Consider the following 27742-nt stretch of genomic DNA (forward strand, 5'->3'; position numbering starts at 1 on the left):
CATACCAGGGATATGCTTATCATGTTCCCTCAAGTGCATGGGAATGTGCCCAGTATGTGCCTTATGTATCTATGAGAGAGAAATGACATGGGTGGCACGTGATAGTCACAGTTTATGTCCACCTCTAGACACATGCCTGACATGTACCTGGGAACTTCCTAGTACATTCTAGGTATGTTCTTCCCCATACCGTAAGCGAAAATTACTCCCCAAAATATGTTAAATCGCTTTTATGCGTATTTTTTTACATTAAGATAAGTCTAAAAACATTTTTAAAAAGTAAAAAGAAAATACCCGGGGAGAGGCGCGAACCACTTATCCTTTGATTACTAGGCGCTTGCTCCTACGACTTGCACACGAAGGCAATAAAGTAAACGTCGCTTGTAGAGAGATAAATCTCTCGAGTCTTTTTAATTTGGCTAATCAGAGTGCTCTTGTAACCCTGTATATTCTAGGATAACCGTTTGGGATCAGATAAAATCCATTCGCCATGTAATTTTATAACAAAATGACGCGCGTCTTTTTACTTTATTTCATAGTTCTTCCATATTGACTTTCAAATGATCGGCGACAGTTGGCATCTAAAAAACACAATTCTTTATCCCTAACTACGTGAATAATTAACTGTTCACATATGTATGAAAGATTTATCTTAATTTTATTCATCAGTTATGTTATTTCTTCCAAATTCATGTCCCATATTTGATGCATTCGTTGCTTCTTTTTTCTAAACGATTGTGTACTAGGACAGACAGTAGAGCAGAAAGCACAAGAAACCGTTGTATGTTACTGCGCATTAGCAAATGCAAACCGCTGACTGTCATTCGTGAATCGCTACAGATATCAATTATGCGTAATAAGGATCTGAAAAAGTATGCACCAAAAGGCAAGTACCTCGAACATGAAAGATATATGTCCCAAGTAACGATCTAAAAACAAATGACTATCACAGTGCGAAACTGAGCCAGGTATGTAAATGCTACATTTGTGGTACATAGTTGCACATATCAATTAAGTGTAACAAACACCTAAAACTTTAGGTAGCTGAAGTACATACTTAGCACATGAATACCACATTTACCAATTATCGGGTACCTAAAAAGTAGCTGGGACACCTAAATGGCACATGCCTAGCGTATCTTGTCCTGTTAGGGTCTTTCTGTTTAGGTTACATGGGCCCATGAAGTTATTGCTAACTTCTTTAAGTTTATCATTTGCATTGTAAAGTACAAAATTTTCAGTATTATAAACCGATTTACATGCCTGTCTACTACTCATAATACTTACTATTTGAATCACTAAGGATTAAGTAAAACGTAAATATTTCTTTTGTAGTTTCGTTCCATTTGACGTGTTACTTTGTTGTATGTGATATAGTTGTGCAACATTGAGATTTTATTGAACGGGGTAATTAACTAGAAATTGTAGAAAATGGGTCAATATATGTATTTTGAATTATGGATATGTAATGAATATATTGTACGTGTTATACTGAAGAGTATAGTATAGTGTTAAAGCTCTTCGTCTAATGTAGATAAAGGCTTTCATTACTTTCCCCGAGCGGTTGCGACATAAAATACGTTCGTTGCTATAGTTTCATGAATTCGATTAAAATAAAATGTAGACGTAGAGTATACCGTCTTGTATTTAAATGTCAGCCTTGCCCTTGTGATGTAATCCAACCTGTATGTGTATCTATCACCTATGTATTACCTCACTAATTGCATGGTGCATGAGTAAAAAGGCAGGTTATCGTAACTTATGATTAATATCTAGTATATCCATAAGCATTGTGAAACTGGAATTCTACTCTGCAATCATATCCCTATTTCCCTTTTGCTACGTGTGAATCTCCAAACACTAAATAGTGTTATTCATCTCAGTGACCGTGATTACATTTTGCAAGTGATAAGCAATGTCTATAATAAGTGTCTTTCTATGACAAGCCCACCCTGGGCAACTATCATAATAAATAATCCTATGGATTCGTCGTGCTTTCTAAATGATACTAATGTGACTTTGATGTTGAAATCTTCGTGTGATATTGATTTTGACTATATAACCAATCAAATTACGAGAATAAAAAATTAGTCTAATTAAACTGGATAATAGAAATTTGAGTGGCTTTAGAGACGGATATAGGTATATATTCGACTAACATTTCAGACCGAATATGTGTTAAATTGAAATAAGTAAATAAGCAGGTCTGTGGCACTATGGATGCCTCAGTGTTCAAAGAAACTGAGCATTCCAACTCAGATGGGAAAAAATGTGCTAAGCTTCAAATAATACATTCATATATTCACATATACATTCTTGCAAAAAACAGATTCATTCAATGATTAACGATGTGTAACAGTTTATCGGTCAAGAGGCGAACAGTTGGACGACAACTTCACAGCAGTAGAGTCTCTTAATTTTATGTAACTAATGGTTATAGCGCAAACTAGTTTGTTTGGAGATACTGAACTGTAATCAAATGAGAGTTAGCGTTATGATTCATTAATGTAGCTTGCGACCAGTACCAGAACATTACAAGCCTGCAATGGTTAACTTACCATTAAGGTCTTAAACCAAATTTCCACGTCGCTGTCATCCACGATGCTGGCAAAACGACGTTTCACCATCCATTTTGTCTGCATCACAATGATTCTTTCCGCCATCTAGCCTTGTTCCGACGGCTGTTGCCAAGTTGATGAGCGGAGCGCTCAGTAACTTCGCCCGAAGTGAACGGACCGCAAACCTCGCAAAGTCAACTGCATTTACTGTTTTCCATGTGCAGGCGCTCCCTGCCACATATGTGTGTAAGACTGCTATCTTGTAGATTGTTGTTGAGAAAGTATAACTGTTATGACGAACCTTTAGCGCGCATGCAACAAACAGTGCTCAACCTGCTTCTGCCTGCCGCTAATTATTGATATAGAGTGTATTATACCCATCTGAAGTCTTATTACATATCTAACTGAACTTTCTACATGTATAAGGTAAGCCTTCATCAGAAGGTAATCTCCAGTACAGCCAGGAAGTTCTTACGGTACGCAACAATGGATGCAGTAAGTGCACATTATTGTGTGAAGAATTCTAAAACATATCAAAACAGTTTACCAGCAAATGCTGTATGGTTGGAGTAATGAGGACCCAAGGAAGCAGACTCCGGAACTGATAACGTTGCCTTTTCATATAACATTGGACACCTTACAAGTGTGAAATCTAAAGAGACGGTGCGATTGGAAAAATTCCACCAATTTCGACTGAAAACTACCAATTTCCAACAACTTTCCTTTCTTTGTATTAAGGATGGCCAATTCCGGAATTCCGGAATCCGGAAAGTAAGATCGGAAAAATTCCGGAATTCGGAAAAATCAGGACTTCGAAAAAAATTCGTAATTCGGAAAAATTCCGAAATTTAGAGAAACCCGGATTTTGGAAAAAATCTAGAATTCGGAAATGCTCCGAAATTTTTCCGAATACGGGAATTTTTCCCAATTTCAGAATTTTTCGAAATCAGGAAAGTAAATTTTCCGTATCCGGATTCCAGAAAATTTTGGACACCCGTACTTTCTATTTTTTCATATCTAAACTCACACGGTCTATGCTTTGAACTTGAATTACACACGGTATAGATATAGATAGATAAATAAGGTAGGTAAGTATAATAACTAATAATGTATTCATTTTCCTCTACAGCAAGAGAAATTCTATATGCTGGTCTTACTCCCTTCTGAAGAGTCAACTGTTGATGATCTGCTTTCGAAATTTACGTCCGTAGATGACGTTATGAACACCATGACGAAACAAGAAGTTGATGTATACTTTCCTAAGTTTAACATCAGGAGTTCTTTGGATTTGAATGAACCTTTGAAGAAGGTAAGCTAATAATCTTAATATAAAAAACTAGCTGAAATGCCCGCTCTTCGCACGGAAAGAATAATTTTATGGAAAATATTTGAAATTCCTTAGGATATGCAATTTAATGAAAGCGAACTGATAAAATCAAATTAGATACTCTATTTTGAACAACACTACTTCTTAGGATAGAGCTTTTAATCAAAGTAACATGACAAAGCCCAGCTTGAGGTAGGATACTACAGGGTGAGGCAGAGCAACTCGCTTATTTGAATTTGGGGCCATGAAGTGATTGTTGCTCTGAGGAGGGTGAGGCAGGATAGGCACATTCGAGAGGGCGGGGGATAAAGTTGTGGCTTCGCTTTTTTAAATTGGTATCATGGAGTGGATGAAGCTGGAGCGCGTTCGCTGTCGAAGCATACTTTTCTAACGGTCGCTCAATCGTCGTCACGCAACGTGCATTCCGTACCCATTTCAATATTGCGCCCTGTGGTCGTGTTCCTGGCCGGTAGTCGATTGTTTCATGGGTGCCAACTTCATACAGACTGGTGATATAGAGAAAAACACCCTGGGCTTCCATGAACAGCAAGGTCAACCAGAAACATTGACATTGACATGACTTTCTGGTTTGTGATACCCTCAGGGCTCTGCTCGCAAGCATGCAGCTGCTGTTGGATTGTCTGCTCGTTCTATGAGACGAATTTTTAACGAAGAACTAAACTTTCATCTCTACCAATTGGCAGTAGTGCAGGAACTTAGTCCACGCAATTTTGTTAGGATTAGGGTCTATATTTCTGGGCTTTCAGCATCTATAGCCATTTAGCCCGTCATGTATGAGGGATAACGTCTCTCGGCGATCGCAGTATCCGAGGAAATGGAAGGAAGAAAGCATTAGGGAAGAAAAGAAGTGGTGTGGGACCTGTATGTTACGTACTACCTCGGCATTTACCTGGTGTGAATGAGGAAAACGCAGGATGGCTGGCCTGAAAAAGGTTTTTACACTTTTTCGACCGATTGACTCCCACCGGGAATCGAACCCGGGACCGCTAGTACTGAAGGCGAGAGCGTTAGCGACTACGCTACGCGGGGCCACCACGCGAGTTTGTTCCTCGACAAAATGAATGTGAGGTGCTTCTTAGCATGAATCACAACACACTTGTTATCTTCATTGATGAGGCTCACCTCCATCTTTCGAGATATGTACCCCTATGCTCTCAAAAAATGCGCTTATACTGTAACTCACGATTTTTACCATTTATTCCATTTTATTTACGTTTATGGAGAAAATTATGTTATTAGTAAGTGGATATAATAGAAAGCAATCCATCTAAGGAGATATTTCCCAAAAAAATAATAAAATAATACAAATATAAGCAAAAAACAAAATTATGTTCGGTTTTATGTATACTGTGTAACAAACCTTGTGCCGTTGATTGTTTGACACTTTTCTTAGTATAAAGCAAGATAAAGAAATACTGATTAATATTTGTCAAACTATCATGTGACACGGTTCTAGTTGCTGGAAAAAACTTCGTGAGAAAAATACCTCTAACTATGTAGGCTTCAATCTCCCTAAAAAAGACTCGCAAATTTACTTGATTCAAAAGTATTCGTAATATACCAATTATAAGATACAGTTTAAATAAAAGAAAATATTCAATCTGAACTTTATTACAAAAATTTAAACACTCAAAAAAAAATTTAACAAACCAACAATAATAATAACTTTGAACTCTAAGAATGATTCAACTAATATAAAGCTTTAAATACGATTAAATATAATTGAACAAGAAGTTTATATTGATTGAAAAATAGTAGTCAAATACAATAAATTACTTTTTTGTTTTATAATTCAATATAAGAACAATCTGATCCCTCTTAACAATTTCGAAGGTTGCCTAAATTCAACCAGAATAGAAAGTCGCAAAAACTAAATCAAATGACCACGACTTTAACTACAATTCTAAATATCTCGAAAATTTAAAAACTAATAAAAGCGTGAAGCAAACATGTAGAACAATTCGACGCCAAGTACTATTTCTTCTAAGAGAAAAAACTCGAAAATTAGGAAAAGTAAATGACTAAATGGGACGCTAAATATTACTTTTTTTTAAAAAAAGTTTCCGAAAAACAACGTTATTAGAATTTTCTTACCAAGATCTAAAGTCTAATAATCTAATAATCTAACAAATCTAGCTACTTGGTTTAGTAGGAAAAATTGTTAGCTGAATTAATTAACCAAGGTTTATAGGAATTAAGGTTCTAATATCTACACTCAGGTTTATACTCACCAATTCAAGACTGCTCCATTCCACCTATGGTATAGTCTGTCAAAATTCTCCTCTACTAGCCTCAACCCTTCCAAATTAGTTTAGTTAATAATACGACTCTTGGCTAAAAATTCGAACATAACTAGCGAACGCAGAACCAAAGTACGAACGCAAAGCCAAACGGTTGCCTTTAAATTCTTCGTATTCTACCGATCACATACTTCCGTCAAAAGCGATCAGATGTATTCCACTAGGTACTCCCAGACGGACATTCCACGCAGCAACTGACTGGCTTACGGCTTCCGCACACGAGCGAGGCAGCTGCCCACGCGCAATCGAGCAGACATAACGTCATAATTTTAAGCTTGAAATTGTCACAAACAAACTCGCTTCTATGACCTTCGTTCATTTTCTCATTACATAAGATTTTACCTTTTCTTTTTTTTACAAAAATTAGGAATAACTATACAGTCAGAAGTTATACATTTTTCTTTCTTTCTTTCATGTTCTTGGTATTCTTGATATTAGTCCATTTTTCCCAAAACACCAGGATATACAGGTTTTTCCAAAAATTAAAGGCAGCTCCAACTCAATGTAGCTGAGCATGCTACATTTCTCCCCCTCTGAAGAAAAAAAATTCCAAGAAGGATATTTTTTTCTTTGTATGGCCACCAGGAATCCTCCACATTAATACCTCAGCTGGAAAAACTCATAAAAAATGTATAATAAAAACAGGCATTAATAAAATGAAACACTCATGTACAATTACATTTGAATACTTCACAAATCACGATTCAATATAACTTCAAATATAAACCATTCTCAAATTTAATTTGAAAATTTAAATTCTTTCATTATATATTATCTCAAATTTTAAATTTCTTTCCAAAAAATTTAATTTTTAATCTCATTAAAATTTCTTAACATTTAGATCATGATCTATTTTACAAATTAAAATTTATATTCCACACATTAAAATTTCATAACAAACTTATACAAATTATATCAAATCACAACAAATTAAAATATTTTATGTGATTAAGACATTTTACTCCTTTTACATTTATTCTTACCCTTACTGTCATTCATTTTCCAGAAAGCGATGAGGAAAAACCTTCTGATTGAATTTTTCGAAACCGTAATTAAACATTTCTTCTAGGGAAAAACTTCTTAACATCCGACACATGAACTCGCTTATATGAGTCTCGAGAATCATCAGCATCAGATATCAATAGGGTATTAGGGGTCAAAAACCTCCGAATAATAAAAGGTCCATCCCACTTAAAACTCAAAGATTTAGTTACCCTATCGGCAAGAGAGGACTTAACATGAGATTTTATTAATACTTGATTGATAACAGAAACCACAACTGGACCTCTAATTTTAGATAATAATGATTTCCTCTTTAACCATGCCTTTTCCATATTCTCAAGAGCATTGTGCCATAAATTAGCATTATTATGCTTGAAAAATTCTTGGTCACAAATCTTCCATTTCAATTCTAATGGGGTGTTCAAGGGACGTCCGAAATATAATTCGTATGGAATCGATTTGAGTCCTGAATGTTCGCATATATTCAATGTATACTGTAACTCAGGTACAAAATTAGACCACTGTTGCTGTTTTTCCGCACAATAAGCTCTTAATGACGATTTCAAAATTTTTATGAATATTTCAGCTAAGTTAGCCTCAGCATGGTACGGACTGATCCTAATATGTTCTATTCCTAGTCCAAATAAAAAAGATCTAAAATGGGCAGACACAAAGACTGATGCATTATCAGTAGTCAAGGATTCCGGAATTCCTAGCCTACTAAACACATCCATTAACCTATTACAGATAACAGTAGAATTCAAAGTTCTTAATTTTTCGAGAAAAATAAATTTCGAACCATTATCCACCCCAATTATTATAAACTTAAAGGAATTAGAGGTCGGCAAAGGTCCTATAATATCGACCATTACATTCTGTCCAACTCTTGTTGAAAATTTCGAAATTAATGGACCCATTTTCTTTTTATTATTTTCTTTAACTAGCTGACAGGTTTTACAAGTTCTGACATAGTCCTTAACGTCATTTACTACTGAGTCCCACGTGTAGCGTCGCATTATTTTCTTTAAAGTACGAAAAGTCCCGGTATGACCACCTGTCAATTCGTGATCGTGAAAGAACTCAATCACTAATTTATTCAAATTCTTCGGAATTACTATTTTAAAAGGAAAGTTTAAGGCTTTACTCTTTTTCATTAATATCCCATTATTTAAAACATAATTTCGAATGTTTTCACCATATTCCAACCTTTCTATAATATTTCTCAACTCAGGATCTTCTTTTTGTAACTCCGGTAAGGGCTCTTTCACCATAGGCAATTGCCAAGAATTTGCCATTTTAAAATTCTTTTTCATTATAGCCATACCCACAGGTCCGTCCACTTGCACAAATTCAAATGGATCATACATCCGTGTCAGGAAATCTGCAACTACGTTATTTTGGGACCTAAGATGTTCGATAGTAAATGAGAATTGACACAAAGTCTCGACTAAAGGACCATATTTTAACAATCTCTTAGAATTACCCAAAATCCAGGATAACGCCTTATTGTCGGTAAAGACCACAAACTCATTAATCAAATAGTGGCGAAACCTATAAATTGCTTTAACGAGACTGATGAACTCGATCTCATAAATGCTCCTGTGTCGGTCAGCTTCCGTCAATTTTTTTACTAAAGTACGATACAGGAATACGATTATTATTCTCATCCATTTGACTTAAACAAGCTCCAATCGCTTTTCCTCCCCCGCCAACATGGATGAAAAACTTTTTGGACAGATCAGGAGTCCTTAATATAACATTATCTAATAATTCTTGCTTTAATTTATTTAAAGTTTTCTGATGTTCGATGGTCCATTCGAATTTTCTTTTTGTTGATTTTAACTCGCTTAATGGACCCATCAACTCCTGAAGACCACTACAAAATCGAGCATAATACGAAAACAATCCACAAATTTTTTGTACTCCGCGCCTATTTCTAGGTGGAGAGATTTTCTTAATAGCTTCGACCCTTGATGGATCAATTTCGATAGTATCGCCATCAGTTACAAATCCTAAGTATTTTATCTTTTTATAAAAGAAAGCACTCTTATAAGGGGAAATAGTAATTCCATATTTTCTCAATCTTTCGAGGACCATTTTCAAAACTTTTTTATGTGATTCTACATCAGATGTACATATTAAAATGTCATCAAAATAAGTTTTTACGCCTAGATCCTTCAAGTCACCAAGAATTTTATCAATTACCCTCGCTAAAATACAACTTATAGTCTTTATACCGACTGGTACCCTCGTATATTGAAAACTACCACGTGGGGTAACAATCGTAGTTATTTCGCGTGATCCCTTTTCCAGTTGCAACTGGAAATATGCTTTGGTAAGATTCCGGCTCGTAAAGAATTTCTTTCCCGCTAAACTCGTCAAACACTCTTCTAAATTAGGCGCAGGATAAACGTCATCCTTAATCAAGGAATTCGCCTTACAGAAGTTACCTACAATACGATGAGTTCCATTCTTATTTCGTACTAAGAAGCAACTACTTCCATAATCCGAATGATCTACCTCTGTCAAAATACCCTGAGACACAAGGTCATCGATACAATCATAAAAAAAAATTTCTTTGTTTCTAGGAATCGGAAATGGATGCTCCTTAAATGTTTTTTGTTCTTTTAAATAAAGTTTAGCTTCAAAGCCTTGACAACATCCTATTTTTTCTGTTATAACATCAGAAAATTCAGTACGAAGACCATCAATGAATTCTAAAATATCTTTATCTTTATATTGAAAATCCGAACCCGAATCTCTCAATATATCCTTAGAATTGTCTTTTGAAAACGACTCCGTTTGCAATTTATCTTCAGGGTCTATTAATTGTTTTTTATTGTTTTTACTAATTCATAGAATTTATTAGATTGCTCTAAATCCATATCTGAAGCTGCTGAATCACTATCACAAAAGTTCATATGAACCGCTGCAACACAGTCTTCCTTTCCTCGCACACATCGTTCCACTAATTTCTGTTCAAGTTCAGAAGAGGTAGCATTGTCAATCACCACTCGACGATGTTTCATTTTTTTTCTTCCTCTTCTTTTTCTTCTTCACATCAACCTCTATTGTATCTCCCTTTCCATTGATGGGTGAAGATCCAAACCTTTTATCCGTATCTCCTTGATGAAAAGATGTGGAAGGAAACGATCTCAGATTCGCATCTCCACCAGATCCTTTTTCCAAAAACTGAAGATAATCGGATATTCGTTGTCTATTTCTCAAATCATGTGAAAAACTATTATTCTGAGCTGACCCAGATAAATTCACACAATTGGAATCCACAAAATGTCCAATTAAAGTCTCTTTTTGTTCGGGTTGATTCAGTCCAAAAACACAATGAATTTCTTCAAGTTGTGCTGAAGTAGGCATTTCCAACAATTGCCGCTCAATGGTTGACAATTCTATATCACATTGGACCCCAACATCCAATGATCCTCTGCCATGATGAACTGTCTGATTCCTTTCCAAATTCCCATAAGATCTTGATTGGCCAACTGAGTACCCCGATCTAGGTCCGTTTCTTAGTGACGAATCATCTCGAAAAAACAACGAAGTCGATTTCTTAGGTTTAAGTTCATTCCAATCTACTCTTCCTCCATGATGATCAACACGATCAACTGACTCAAATCCTGAAGTCGAATTCCGAATGGATAATGTATCGTCTCTAAAATACAGTATAATTGATTTGCGATTATTACGCAAATTCAATCTTCCACGAACAAAGTTCACACTCGAAGAGGTACTTTTCAAAAATGGAGTTCCCAGAAGGCAATCACACGGCAAATCATTAACTACTAGAAAACTAACTCGCTCGAACCAACCAGAAAAATTTAGAGTGAGCTTAATCTCCTTACTGGATTCATAAAATGATCCCAAAGGTGCACGAATTACAATCGGAATGGTTTCCTCAAGATAATGCACGACCCCACAACGTTCAACAACCGATAAAGTAAGTAAATTATAAGACGACCCGCTATCTAAACAAGCACGAATTAACTCATTATTAACTCGAACATTAACAAAGGTAGCTACTGTTCCGTCTAATTGTGAAGGTACAATATTCTGTTTTTCCGAACCCGTATTAGAATTCATTGATCGTCGTAAATTTTTTGATTGACTTTTACCAAAATCACATGATTCAATTTTTCCTCTATTAACATTCAATGCATTAGAACAATATTCTCTATCATTTTTATTTACCAAAGCAATTGAAGTACTCGATGACTTATTTCCGATTCTTTTATTATATTCAACCTGATCTCGAAAGATTTTCGAAAATTCTAAAGAAATTCTTCTAAGTTCTTCTAAATTTCTTGGAATAGAAAGACCAAACATCTTAAATCTCACCGCGGGATTCATGCCATCAAGCATAATACGCATCAATTGTTCTTCAATCCAAGATCAAAGCAGTATAATAAATATCATTAATATATTGATCAACAGTTTCAGTTAACCTTTGCTTCCTAAATAGCCTTTCAGACATTAAAGCATGCCTAACTGAATTCGTGATAAATTTCTCAAAAATTAAATTCTTGAAACGCGGCCAAGAAATATTGAAATAAATAGCTCGCTGAATTTCCTCCAGAAATTCTCCTTCACTTTTAGATAACAAGGTACTATAAATAGCATTCAAAGGGAAATTAGTACTTTCAATGATTTGCTCTAGGTTGACTAACAAATCAAAAATAATATAGCTATTTTTCCATCAATTTTCCTAAAATTCCTAAATTTCTGATCTAACAATTCAGCATTTTTTTGAAAAATAAATTGATCGCAATAATTGCCAGAAAATAACATTGCAAGCGGTTTAGGATTTAATTCCCCTAAATGCTCTTTTCTTTTTGAACTAACCTCACACATCTGTTGATTACTTTTTTTATTAATACAGGATTTCCTCTACTAAACAGATTAACAGGCGTAGAATTTTTTATTGCTGACACTCTTCTATAATACTGCCCTAAACGTTGATATTTGTCAAATCCCTTACTCTGGCCCACAGGATGAGAACTCTCAGGTGGTAAGTTAAATTCTACCTGTCTATTAGCAATATTACTAACGCTCGAACAAACTTTTCCCAAAGGATTTAAATTACTAACATATCTTAACGGGGCATTACTATCAAAATACTCAACTGAGGGAGCTTGACCAAATTCTGGCTCATTCAAAAACAAATTTCTTCCAGAATGAAAACTATTTCTTTCCAATGACCTATTAACAGTTAAAGGAGGTTGTGCCAAACAACTAAAGTCTCTACTAAAAGGATTCTCTAAACTGGAACTATTTGGCCTACAAAACATATCACGCTGACTTCTGTCTCTTTCTACATTGTCACTCGGGCTATTCAGCATTTCTCTATTTTCTCTTGGATTAAAATATAACAAGGAATCTCTCATCGGTGGCGTTAAACTCATTGTCGATCTATCAAAGATACTATCGTTAAATCCAGTTTGATCAATGGTATTCCAATCAAAACTTGAATCTACCTCGGACATGTTTATGCTCACGTACTCCTCCGACATTTTCATTCCGTATAAATTACAAAATATAACTAACAAAATACAAAATATAGCAAAAATATTAAACATATAATATTACCAAAGCAAACTACAACTAAATCTAATCAAACTACGAGATACCACAGAAACTATCCCAAGGGTTCTAAAAATACACAATTCAATCGGATATTGTTTCCTCGCTCTCTGGAATTTTCTCTTTATTCGCATGAATACTTTAATATACCAGTCGTCAACCTTATAATTAAGAAACAATTCCAAAAAATGAAAAAATATTTGTCTTACAAATTTCAAGGAGAGATGCCTCATCAAACAAGAGGTGAGTTGCTGCGTGGAACTTGTAACAAACCTTGTGCCGTTGATTGTTTGACACTTTTCTTAGTATAAAGCAAGATAAAGAAATACTGATTAATATTTGGCAAACTATCATGTGACACGGTTCTAGTTGCTGGAAAAAACTTCGTGAGAAAAATACCTCTAACTATGTAGGCTTCAATCTCCCTAAAAAAGACTCGCAAATTTACTTGATTCAAAAGTATTCGTAATATACCAATTATAAGATACAGTTTAAATAAAAGAAAATATTCAATCTGAACTTTATTACAAAAATTTAAACACTCAAAAAAAAATTTAACAAACCAACAATAATAATAACTTTGAACTCTAAGAATGATTCAACTAATATAAAGCTTTAAATACGATTAAATATAATTGAACAAGAAGTTTATATTGATTGAAAAATAGTAGTCAAATACAATAAATTACTTTTTTGTTTTATAATTCAATATAAGAACAATCTGATCCCTCTTAACAATTTCGAAGGTTGCCTAAATTCAACCAGAATAGAAAGTCGCAAACACTAAATCAAATGACCATGACTTTAACTACAATTCTAAATATCTCGAAAATTTAAAAACTAATAAACGCGTGAAGCAAACAAGTAGAACAATTCGACGCCAAGTACTATTTCTTCTAAGAGAAAAAACTCGAAAATTAGGAAAAGTAAATGACTAAATGGGACGCTAAATATTACTTTTTTTAAAAAAAAAGTTTCCGAAAAACAGCGTTATTAGAATTTTCTTACCAAGATCTAAAGTCTAATAATCTAATAATCTAACAAATCTAGCTACTTGGTTTAGTAGGAAAAATTGTTAGCTGAATTAATTAACCAAGGTTTATAGGAATTAAGGTTCTAATATCTACACTCAGGTTTATACTCACCAATTCAAGACTGCTCCATTCCACCTATGGTATAGTCTGTCAAAATTCTCCTCTACTAGCCTCAACCCTTCCAAATTAGTTTAGTTAATAATACGACTCTTGGCTAAAAATTCGAATATAACTAGCGAACGCAGAACCAAATTACGAACGCAAAGCCAAACGGTTGCCTTTAAATTCTTTGTATTCTACCGATCACATACTTCCGTCAAAAGCGATCAGATGTATTCCACTAGGTACTCCCAGACGGATATTCCACGCAGCAACTGACTGGCTCACGGCTTCCGCACACGAGCGAGGCAGCTGCCCACGCGCAATCGAGCAGACATAACGTCATAATTTTAAGCTTCAAATTGTCACAAACAAACTCGCTTCTATGACCTTCGTTCATTTTCTCATTACATAAGATTTTACCTTTTCTTTTTTTTACAAAAATTAGGAATAACTATACAATCAGAAGTTATACATTTTTTCTTTCTTTCTTTCATGTTCTTGATATTCTTGATATTAGTCCATTTTTCCTATTCACTTCAAAACACCAGGATATATAGGTTTTTCCAAAAATTAAAGGCAGCTCCAACTCAATGTAGCTGAGCATGCTACAATTGGGGATCATGCTTTCGAGGGATTTTTGCAGTAGCAGAGTACAATTGCGCAGGGAATTTCAATTTTCAATTGGTGGAGTTGGATTAAGGAATTCAAAGTGGAGTAAAATATTGCATTTATTGGTTTAAGCCTAGTGTCTGGATGCTCTGCCAAATATAAATTAGCTTCTGTAACAAAATGTCGTACGGAAATATAGAAACAAACAGGAAAACTCTTGTCTTGAGGTTCGAAGTGATACGCACCATGGCTATGAGCATTTATTCGTTAAGAATAAGAGAACAAACAGAAAATAGTCATCGTGGTTAGGTGAGTAGATTGGCGGACTGGTAGTTTTTATACTATTTTGACACCAGATCAGATCCCACACTATCACATCCCATTTTTTCTTTTTCACAAAACATTATACGAAGTGTATAATTTTCATGTTAATAAGAACCGAAGCATTATAATAAAGAAATAACTTACTGATATTTTCGTTTAATGACGTATTTATCCAGAATTAGAGTACTATAGCTAATAGCTATTGTTTAGAATTGATGATGTTGTATAGCTTCTTCTCTCATTTTTTTCTTGGAAAAAGAAAAAAATTGTCTCCAAGAAAGTGTGAAGGATATATATATATACAGACAGAAACAGACATCTTAGTACCAAACTTGATTTATCGTGATGAAAGTTTGCCATTATTTAAAAATAAAAAAAACATAGCATTTTATTGAAGTTGGTTTCTCTTTAGCTTTTAGCTAAAATATATATTTTGTTTATAACACTATATTTTATAAGGCAAGGTGTGCGATCATACCCACAAATTTAGGTAGGGCGTGAAAGATAATTTTTATGCAGGTATTTTACAGGTTTGGATGCTTGAAAAACTAATACACCATGGTCTCGCTTATCCGATCTTTGTTTATTCCACATACCGTACTATCCGACATAACATTGCAGATAAAAAATGCCATTAATCAGCAAGAAGAACTGAGAATTGTGTTCTTAATCTATCTTTTGATGCTCTGAAGTCTATCGCCTAGCGCGCCCATCTACACCATAACTCATGTCTATTATTCAGTGCAGATACGTATCCAGGTTTTCTTTCCAGAGGGGACTCAACACGAATCCTCGTAAGCACGTAATTCTAATGTTTTAAAAATATCAATAATAATAATAATAATAATAATAATAATAATAATAATAATAATAATAATAATAATGCAAGAGTTCTGTATTTCTCTTAAACTGTTTCGTACTTTTCATTTATAAACAGGTTTACTTTGAAAAAACTGCATTGTAGCACAAACAAAATCAAACATATTTTCAAGAGACATACTATAACTAAGAAAAACTGTCTGCTACGTATATTACATAACAAAAATAGCAAGAAGGCAATGAGTGTATCGTTCTAATGCAATAAATTTATAACAGAACGGAAACGAAATTTTAATCCTATTTAAAACTGTTCTTTAATTCTACCTGGGAACAATGGGATTAAAGTCTGTTCTTAGAATTATAACAAGGCAACAGCACATTGCACAAAATTTGAACACTGACTCAAAGTAAACTGATATAAAAAGAACCTCAAAAGGGTAAAAGCAAGTTTATTAAAAAATGTGCTTGAGTTTCGGAGGGCTACAGCCGCCAGGACCTTACGCCGGATACGTCCCTGATTCAGTGCAGTGCATTTACTTGTTATAAAACATGATTATTAGACTCGTAATATGTAAAATTATTTCATAGTTTTACTTTTAATAGGTCTTTTCTTAACACATCCATATTATCCAGCGTTCTGCCTGCCTGTTTTATGTCGGATAAGCGAAACTCTACTGTATTTCCAAAGATAGCATATACATGAACTAGAACTGTATCATTCTAGAACAGACAATAGTATGAAATGCTTAAGCGTGGAATGAAAAGGCATAAGTACTGTTTTAGTAGCGTGAGAACAAATTAAAAACAATTCAATATATTTCTTAGGTTTCCGATATCATCTTGTGTGTCGATTTGTATTATTTTCAAAACATAGTTTAAAAAGTCATACCATTCGCAACATTCCGAAGGAAATTGAAAGAAAAACTCCCGTGTGCATTTTGTGCTAAATCGGCTTAAGCACATCGTCCGAAATCCGATTCCCACGTTAAGGTATAGATAACAAATTGGCACATAAAAAGAGTGTTAAATAAACCGAACCAAATAAATCGATCAGTCAAACAAAGCATACAATATAAGGAAGATATCAAGGATAAGGTCATTGCGTCGAATATGCGCCCCCTAAGGATAAAATGAGCTCTCAGGCTCAGATGGAAAAAGTAAACCAAAAAATTAGTATGCAGTTGCAAGGTTTAACACCACTGTAAATAATACCATTAGAAAGGATGGAGAAAAATGTTTACAGAAAGGCATCATACATCAAAATATGGTAAAGGGTGGTAAGAGCGCATTTTTTCCGACGCCGGGGTAATATGCGCACAGTGTGTAATTACATTCTCAAACCAAAATGTAAAACTACTAGCGAGCAATACATCAAACATCTGACACCCTAATATACAACCACATTATGAAATTATAGAATGAAGCAATACTTCAAACGTATATCATGAAAATAACAAGAAATTATGAAGAAATGTTTATGAAAGGAAACGTAAATTTAATTTTTTTTTTATTTGTAATACAAAAACGAACTTTTTTGCAACTGAGGTATTTTCCCTGTATTAATAAATCATAAACGTAGTTCAAAATTCTTCTTTCAAGTATTATAGCTCCTGACATAGTTGTGGAGCATCTGAACTGTCTACAAATCACAAGAAGTAATCACAAGAAGTAACACTATCTTATTTGTGGCACTGATCACAGACGGAGATGATCATGTCTTGGGCAGATACGCACGAAACATGATACCACAGTGCTCATCTGATATGCTGTATCCATTCTAGTCCGTTTTCTTCTGCGTAAAAATGCCCATTACAGACACCGCAATAATTGTTTTTGTTACGAATTGCAGGTGATGAATGGTCGTGTCCTGCAATATTTTTAAGTATTTGTGACTTTCGAATAAAAACCTGTTTTCATTTTCTCGGATGCAATAGTCTTAGTAGAAGGTTTTATCAGACGTAACAAGTCATATAGCAATAAGAATTGAGAACAGTAGCAATTTAACGTTTTTTCCCGTAGTAGCAGGAGATGATGTGTCACTGAGTGGCAATAGATATAATGACGTAAATGACGTGGTTGGCGATGGTCATTGAGATGTGAGGCTTTTGTTATCGGACACACATGAAACATTGCTGCATAACACATGGAGTTCAGTTTGAGGTAATGGTGCATCCTCATTATTCACATTCCGTACAAGCTGGTTCTCCTGATGGCATTGGCCATTGTCTTCTTCTGCTATGTTTATAAATTATGTGAATGATCGTTTCATTTTCTGTTTATTATTATTATTGTTATTTTCATTATTATTATTATTATTATTATTATTATTATTATTATTATTATTATTATTATTATTATTATTATTATTAATTCTTACTATTATACATTTCTTAACTCGTTGACTGCCATGTGTATGGAATTCCGCACACATGGCTCTCCCGTGCAGAGCCGCGTGTGTGATTTTCTTTGCACAAACAATATATTCCAAGTTTGTTGTGGTCGTTCTATAGGTGTGTATGTAATTAGATACATATCCCCATGCCCTAAGAATCGGTAGATCACCGATGGGCAACTAGCAACATCTCGCTAAAAATTGGCGGTCTCGCGGCGACAGTCCGCGGTGGCCCAACTTTCGTGCTGAAACAAAGACAACAACAAAGAATTACTGGGAGATTGTTGCCCGTGGTGCACAGGTGATAACTGTCAACAGTTTTAAATTTAAACGTTTAGAGTTTTCATTAAACACGAATTTACCTTATAGTCTACAGTGGAGAAGTCTCAGCAGTTTGCTAGGATCGTTACAATATCCAAACGCGAGAAATGCACTGCAAACCTGTCCGCAAGCTCCCAGCAATGTTCAACAGATATTTTGTTCTAATGTTCATTTCAATGCAAACCTATATACGAACTTCAATACGCCCTCGAACGAAGATGCAGACTATCCATTATTTGCAATATTATTATTATTATTATTATAAAATTCTCGCGAACCTTATTTCTAAATCGAAGAGTGCGGAGCCTCTCTCTCACCCACTGTATTCTCCTAACGATTACATTTATTGGTATATCAATCACTTCTTAGTAGAATAGCTTTACCTAGAGAGCAGCGATTAACCTGGTATTGTACTTTTCACTTTTTTAACTTTGGAATTGACAATCATCGGTTGGACATTTCAGTCGCACCTACCTGATATTAACCACGTTTCTTCAATGATTTCATAACATTGTATTATTTCTTTGTATTATTGATTAGCTTGGTTAGGTTCATTTAAACACTTTTTCTTTGCACCGACGTGTCACCTACATTTTAACGTTGGATGAAAATACACTAGCTCTCACCGGGAATTAAATCCAGAACCAATACATTTGAACCATTTGACCACAACAAGACACATTTAAAAAGAAGTTTCAATCTTGTTAGGAAAAGTGTGATTAGGTGTAACATTTAAAATATATCTAAGGAAGGGTACGGACCAAATACATTGACCTTTCTCGCTCGAATTTCTTAAACTGACTCGTGTTAGGCTGCAGCTATTACTAAAACATTTATTTGAAAAATGAGAATAAAATTATGGGTTTTGGAAAACTTTGTTCGAATAAATTTTAGGGTCAAAAGTAAAGTACTCATTAGTCATATTTCCGTTAGAATTCACTTATGCCATATATTAGAATTATTAAGGAAATACACTAAGGAACTAAATAGAATTATACTGGGTGTGTGAACTATGAGGAAAATCATCTGAATAATTTCTGAGAAAGTCGTCGAAAGAGTCACCCCCCCCCCCAAGAATAAACTATCACTTATGGATCTTTTCAGAACAAACGAGTTATGCTATGCTGTTAGTGTTTTCATAAAACATTTATTTATGAAATATGAACAAAATCACCTGAGTCGTACTTGAGAAAATCGCAAGGTAAAACTTACTCCTAAAAGTAAGATTCTTACTCCCAATTTTAGATTTTCAGGATGATGGAATTATACCATATCGTTAGGTTATTTATGTAAAATAATTTTTGAAATACGAACAACAAAATCTCCTGACAAGTAAACCTTACGTTTGGGTGAATCGAGTTGCTCACTGAGACACAAATGAGAAAGTAGTACTAAATGTATTCAGTATTTCAGTGAAGTTGTAGTTGCGAAGCTCCAGGTGTTTAGGAGATACAGCTACTAAAACATCACATCGAAGTACAGAATAGTCTTCATACAGTTGCAGGTAAAAGAACTGTAAGACCTCTTGTAACGACAAAAGGTGAATAACAAATATATGGGTACATATTAGGACTAGGGGGAAGTCATATAGTAAGGGTATACCTGGGGGCGGCTATCTTGAAATCCGCCATTTTGAATTAAGGTTAAGTTTTTAAAATAGGAATAGGGTCATATGATACATGATTTAAGGCTCAAATTTAATCAGAAGAACAATGGTGACGTTAATTTTGGTTTACGCGCAATTGGTAAAAAGTTACAGGGAAATTAAATACTGTTGCAGCATATGTATTAGTCCTTTACCCCACCTTGTAAATTTTGTGTTAATGATAATAATTAAATAAAAAGCAGGTGGATAAATATTAGGTCTATGGTAAGAGTTGCCTTGATGGCGGCCATGTTCAAATCCGCCGTTTTGAATCAGACAAAAGTTTTTAACAAAACGCATAACATTGACACCTTATTAATAGCAAATTTTACCATAAATCCAACGGTATAACCATTTTTGCTTTATCGTTAATCAGCATTTGTTATCGCATAAACAAGTTGCTAATTTAAGGAAAAATGACCAAAGTGGAATTGAGTCATAATTGAACTTGGGTCTTTATTCCAGAAAAGTCCTCAATTAGTACAATCAATATGTAGTTCAGAAAAGAGTGCATGACTTGCACAAATGCTCTGCTCACAGTGAGCACACCTGACAAAGGCAATCGAGTTACACTTGACAAATTCAAAATGGCGGATTTGAACATGGCCGTCATCAAGGCAACTCCTACCATAGACCTAATATTTATCCACTTGTTTTTTATTTAATTATTATCATTAACACAAAATTTACAATGTGGGGTAAAGGACTAATACATATGCTGCAACAATATTTAATTTCCCTGTAACTTTTTACCAATTGCGCGTAAATCAAAATTAACGTCACCATTGTTCTTCTGATTAAATTTGCGCCTTAAATCATGTATCACATGACCCTATTCCTATTTTAAAAACTTAATTTTAATTCAAAATGGAGGATTTCAAGATGACCGCCGTCAGGTATACCCTTACTATATGACTTCGCCCTAGTCCTAATATGTACCCATATATTTGTTATTCACCTTTGTCGTTACAAGAGGTCTTACAGAGCTTTTACTTCCAACTGTATGAAGACTATTCTGTACTTAAATGTGATGTTCTGGTAGCTGTATCTCCTAAACCCCTGGAGCTTCGCACCTACAACTTCACAGAAATACTGACCACATTTAGTACTACTTTCTCATTTGTGTCTCAGTTAGCAACTCGATTCACCCAAACGTAAGGTTTACTTGTGAGTTGTTTTTGCGAAGGTCGTTGGGAAAAACTTACCTCCAAAGGTAAACTATTCTATCTAATTTTGAGGATAAAAGATTTATGCCATATTGTAAATTATTTATGAAATCTAGAGCAAGTAGCTCGAGTCATTTTTAAGCAAATCATCGGGGAAAATTCACCGTTAAAGTAAACCTCTCTTGGATTTTTCTTTTCGGGACAAGCGAATTATACTTTATTGTTTGGTTACTACTGAAATGTTTATTACTAAAATTAGAACAAATTCGTCTCAGATGATACTTGAAACCGGATGTTAGGCAAAATGCCTATTCTTTAATCTTAAAGATATGATTAAAAATAACTTTTTAAAGTTTATATCGGGAGTTATAGTTTCTATTTAAGCCAATTTTATTTTGCCCATTTCGCCCGTTCCTGCCTAAATAATTGCTTTTTAGTGCCTAATATTCCCTATTAGTGTAGTATATGAAGCTCAAACTTTATTGAAGAAAGGAACAAATTAGCAACACGCTGAAAATTGGTACTGATGTCGGGAATGATGTTTTAAACAACATACCAAAAGTCCACTGAAATCCCAGGCGACCATCACCGCAATATTGGAAAATGGCAGCCGGATGTGTCACATGAACAATACCCATATAAAAATAGCAATATATTTGCTATGGTTGAACATAAAGAGATAAACTTAGTGTCGTTTTGAAGAACATAGATAACACAGTATTTTTAAAGAGAAACAATTTTTCATAAAGCGCATACTTTTACAAATGTTTAGCTCTAAATTCTAAAATTCCGAAAACTACCGTCAAACTGATTAAAAATTTTATTGAACTTAGGATGTACTTATTAACAAGTTAAAATTTGACATAGATGTTGGTAAATATTACTTAAATGACATACTAAAATCCCACAACTTTTTTCGTTTGCCATATTGGAAAATGTCCAAATGTCCGAAGTAATTGAAAGGTAATATTTTGTTAAGTGAAATACAAAATCTGGACCGGGCTAAATATTTGAGAAACTGTAAATGCAGTCAATCCTAAGTCAGTTGAGATCAATGGTGGTGCAAGGGGAAAACATTAAGACGTATTTAAGGTTGTTCTCCGTCATCCTGGTGACCACCATCTTGGAATCAACTTGTTTATTTTAAATGGAAACATGGTCGAGTGATATATTAAATAACAACCTCGTTCGAAGAGAAACACAATGGTAAGGTTGTTTTTCCAAAAAACTACAACTGTTTTGAAGTTGTGAATAGATTTAGAAAAGGGTATATGTGAAATGCTGTGAAATGTGCTGTGCGAGGTTTCGAATTGAAGGATAAAGTAAAAAACAAGCTTTGTAACATCTCACATTAACCAGGAAAAGAGAGATCAAACACACATGAGACAATTACATAAAGTGCTGTAAAACTTTGGACTGTTAAGTGTACTGATAAAGTGCTATATAAAATGTATTTATGAAATATATATGGAATACATGTCAATTCGTTTTTATATATACAATAAAAGTTAGCAAGTAGGTATGTTTCTATATTCTTGGAACATTATCTATGACGAATTTATTTTTAATTGTATTCAGTATTTATGTTCATTACTTCGAGTTACAATTTAGTCCCCATTTTACTCCCTATTTTCCACGTTTTTAATGCTTTAGCATCCGGTATCTAGTTATTACTAAGAAAATTGTCAAAAAAATTACTCCTTGAGAAAACCACTCCTCGATGTTTTCGGGACAAATGAGTTATGGTTGGTAATGAAACATTTTTTTACGAGATATAAACGAAATTACCTGAGGCGTTAATGGGAAAATCGTCGGGGGAAATGCTCCCTCTAAGAGTAAACTACCCCTTTTGAATGTTTACGTGACGAGTTATGTCATATTGTTAGGTTATTAATGATTCGTTGATTTATGAAATGTGATTGAGAAAATTGTTCGAAAAACTGCATCCCATACGGTAAATTACACCTTATATATTTTTTCAGAGCAATGATTCATACTACGGTGGAGGGTTGTTAATAAAATATATATTTATAAAAATATACAAAAGAGTTAGAGCTGTTTTGAGAAAAATTAATTAGTTTAAATTTCCATCCTTCAGTAAGCTACTCTTATTTTTCGGTGTCGAAGGAAAATTCAAATCGATAGAATGTTATAAAAACCTCATGTCTACAATTTTGTCCAGACGTTGAACGGTATGGCCGCTATTTGAGTACATGTAAAAGCGTGATGAACCGACAGATGAACAGATAGACATCGAAAAATCATTTTTTATATGTAGTTCATGAAACTTGAATTTATTGAAGTCTCGAATTCGCTTTTTATCACTATCACCACATTTTCTTCTTTCGTCGCTCGAATGTGAACGAATAGGTCTACACCGATACGTAAGGTAATAATTTGTAATAACAAAAATTTAATGAGTTACGTTTTATATGTTGTCGTGCTAGAAAAATGCTTATGCCTGCCTGTTATGTTATTTTAATATCGTTTTTTATGCTACTGTTTAATTTAGAAGAATGGTATGATTATGGTTCATACTTATGCTATCTTTTGGAAGCATTCGTGTTCTAGGCACCTAGACCTGCATAATTTAGTTTTGTTCAAAGAAAGCCTTCTTTATTCCTTACACAGACTTGTGATTGCATTTCTTGCACTTGTGGGTATGAAAAATTAAAGTCAATACTCTAAATAGGAACACACACACAAGAACACTAATTTGATATCAACCTTTTCCTTTCTTTGTTTTTTTATGACAACAAGCTATTCTACTTCACTCGCTGTAACTGTAAGGCTGCAGGTTAGGGTGACCAGACGTACTGATTTTCGCAGTACAGTACTGTTTTTTAAACAGCAGACTTAGTGTTACGAAGACGCCTAGAAAATCGAGAAATGTCCTTCTTTTTTAAAATGTCCTCTGAAACATCCTGGCTTACAATAACTTATTAGTAATATTTTAATGTTTTATTTTTTATTCACAACATTTTGAATCACATGCGCTCTTTTCCTAAATGATGAACTGCTGTATTTTATAACACACCTCGAAAGATTAGGAAAGGAAACAATGAAGAAACCACTGTTTTGCAATACAATGCTTCTACTGAGAAGGGCTTCTTGAAATATTGGTAAGGTAGAAAAGAGTTCTACTTCAAGATTCGACAGTGATGCTAACAAAATAAGTTCCCTCATGCCGGTCTAAATTTTCCCTCATTTCTTAAAATAATCTCACGCTCTGAAAATCGATAAAAAATATACCTACACGAAGTTTCACTGTACGATCATAAAAATAAATTACCGTTTGTCATGCATCAAAACATTTGGAGTTGTGTTGAATTCCTGGATATTTTTGTCCATTACTTTTCTTTGTAATGTAAATGAATGATTAACTTTAGAGTTAACGTTAAATGAATAAGAACACGGATACTGCCGACGCAGTAAAGTACAATATACTATTATATTACTGTCCTACCTGGTTACCCTATTGCAAGTCGCGTATATTTTTTCTGTTCCTGACACAAACAAATGAGTTGAAGTTCGTCTGCTGTGCAAAACCCGCGAGGGGAGGAGTAAACTGAAAACAGTCGCTGTTACCAATAGTACTATAATCCTGAATAGATACGTTTGTTAAAGGACACTATCAATAAGTCATTACGTTATTATATTGTTTCTGTTGTTATTATCATGACAATCATACATTTCCTATAATGTTTTGTAAAATAAAGATGGGATGGGATTCGATCTGGTGTCAAAATAGTATAAAAACTACCAGTCCGCCACTCTACGCACCTAACCACGAAGACTACTTCGTGATTGCTGTCTTTTTCTTAACAAATAAATGCTCATAGACATGGTTCGTGTCATTTCGAACCTCAAGACAAGAGTTTCCCTGTTTGTTTCTATATTTCCGTACGACATCTTGGTTACAGAAGCTCATTTATATGTGGCAGACCATCTAGGCACTAGGTTTAAACAAATAAATGCAATATTTTACTCCACTTTCAGTTCCTTGATCCAACTAAACCAATTGAAAATTGAAATTCCCTGCGCGATCGTGCTCTGCTACTGCAAAAATCCCTCGAAAGCATGATTGTCATTATACACAAAACCGAGCATAATTTTGTTTATTGCTTATATTTTTATTATTTTATTATATTTTTTGGAAATATTTCCATAGATGGATTGCTTTCTATTATCTCCTCTTACTAATAACAGAATGTTACCCATAAATGTAAGGAAAATGGCATAAATGCGAACAATCACGAGTTACGGTATACGCGCAAGTCTTTTGAGCATGTGGGTACATCAGCAGAACATGCGCTATTGGAGCTCTGATAACCCCAGACAACATTCGTCAAGCTTGCAATACCCTGGAAAGTATTGAACAGAACTTCCGTGTTCGATTAATGCAGTATGTGGAGAGTGATGGACGCCATCTGCCTGATATCTAAAACAGGAATTCTAAAAGAATATTGGATCACAGGTCCGCTTTTCTTTAATGAAGAGTTTATATACCAAGTTTCATCTTCCTTACTTGACAGGAACTCAGTGTAAATAACTTTATCAGAGTTACATGTTTCAATTTCGCAAAAAGTGAATATTTTAACCGATCGTATAGATGAGTTACATATTGTATACTATACAGGGTGGACCATTTATCTTGATATGCTCTTATAATTTGTAAAGTAATGCACAAAAAACGCTGAAATTTTGTACCATGCAAATATCGGCAGGGAAATATCGTCTGGCTCACCGTCCAATACCACAAGGCCACACTGAGAAAAAAGATGTAGGTGGCGTACTTGAAAAGGAAGGTTACATGCGTAATTCCTGTAGTTTTTGAACTTAACGTATAACTGAAAACGCATGTTTTATAATACTTTCTGTATAAGTGTTCCATCTATACCTACTTTCTGTATGAAACAATGTAGGCGGTCAGGATCTCACATACAAATGGACGTATATAACATATAGCTGAGAAATGTAACATAAGTATATGCATGTAATATACGGAAAACTGTTAGATGTCAGACATCCTGCAACGGCATGATGTAACATCTAAGGGCGGTGCGTATGTAGCATATGGATAACGTATGCTTCGTTCTGATTTTCTGTAGTAAGCAAGATTATTCTATATATTTGTACAGTATACCGCTGTCCGGAGAACGGATTTTTCTCAGTGTAACAGTGTTAGTAATCCAACATAAAGTTTTATTTTTTCAAACCACACTACATCAGGTTTTTAGACGTTTCAAATCTAAATGTTAAACGAAAACTTAAAATGTTACAGTTATTATTCAGTGTTGCAAACTAACGGCGCAATATTATCACAAACATTCTAGTTTTGGTGGCCTCTACAGCAGTGACAACGCAAGTAAGACAATCCCGACAGTGCACACCAAAAGTGTTTTATTGTCTAATACTATTATCATGATATGATGGATTTCGTATGAATGGGAACGAACTTAAAAGGAATTGAAAATTTTACTTTTTTTTAGAAAGTCCTTATTTCGAAACACTTCTTGGGTAAGTACCTTATCCAATTATATAGACAGTTTTCAATAGATGTGAATATTACAATGCCGTTTACAGAATTTAATATCTGAAACCGTTCTGGAGATATAGTAAAAAAAACTATTATAGTTTGAAACACTGCTAAAATTATGTATTTTTTTCGAAAACCTGTTGTATTTACACCAACTTAAAAGTGTTATTGGAATTTTATACAACCAAATTAAATCAAAAATTCCTTTAAAAAGTTTTTACAAGTACGCCGCTTTAAGTAATATTTCAAATTTTACATTTTTTTTTTTCATATCTTCCGAATGATTTGAGATATCAAATTGCTGTAAACAACTTTATGATCTTCATGTCTATTGAAAAGCATTTAAGCAAACATTGGATATGTATTGCCCCGTCCGTCATACTTGCATTCTTACTTTTTGTAGAAGCCTCCAAACTTTGGTTCCTTTTCGATTTTTGTGATACTTTAGTGTCCTTAGTTTGCAATATTGCATATCAAGTGTGGTATCGTAAACTTTTGTTTTACATCCGCACAAGACCGACCCTAGGCAATTTGCACCCCGTGCGATGGTCTAATTTGCCACACATCCTTTCTCCATAAAGAACCAATCTTAACAACCACGATTTTAAGTATGCTACCATATTACGCTACCATAACACTCCCACTCAGAAAAGACTAAATACTACAAATACAATCTCGTTGTGTCTGTTTTTGTTTAAATAATAGTGAAAGATAAAACAAACACATCTGCAAAGGAAATATAGTAATCTTTTATCTATCTATCTATCTATCTATCTATCTATCTATCTATCTATCTATCTATCTATCTATCTATCTATTTATCTATATATATATATATATATATATATATATATATATATATATATAATTAATTTAATATCGAGCTTCAATCACAATATATCAGTTTGCGATTCCAGGCTACTATCTCTTGATTTCTTGATTTTCCTTCTACATTTGTTAAAAATTTTAAGAATAAAACTTGTTTCCA

General features: G+C 34.2%; 1 protein-coding gene across 2 annotated transcripts in view; it reads left to right on the forward strand.

Annotated features, from left to right (window-relative positions):
- The window catches only part of LOC145685828 (leukocyte elastase inhibitor-like), a 134428-nt gene that overhangs the window by 55531 nt on the left and 51155 nt on the right, over positions 1-27742 (forward strand). For both annotated transcript variants that reach the window (XM_081758418.1, XM_081758416.1), the window contains exon 6: positions 3688-3867. In XM_081758418.1, coding sequence (XP_081614544.1) covers positions 3688-3867 — 180 coding nt within the window. The remainder of the gene's footprint in view (positions 1-3687; positions 3868-27742) is intronic.

This window comes from Thermobia domestica, chromosome 5, assembly GCF_964235325.1.
Source record: "Thermobia domestica chromosome 5, izTheDome1.hap1.1, whole genome shotgun sequence".
NCBI classification, from domain to species: domain Eukaryota; kingdom Metazoa; phylum Arthropoda; class Insecta; order Zygentoma; family Lepismatidae; genus Thermobia; species Thermobia domestica.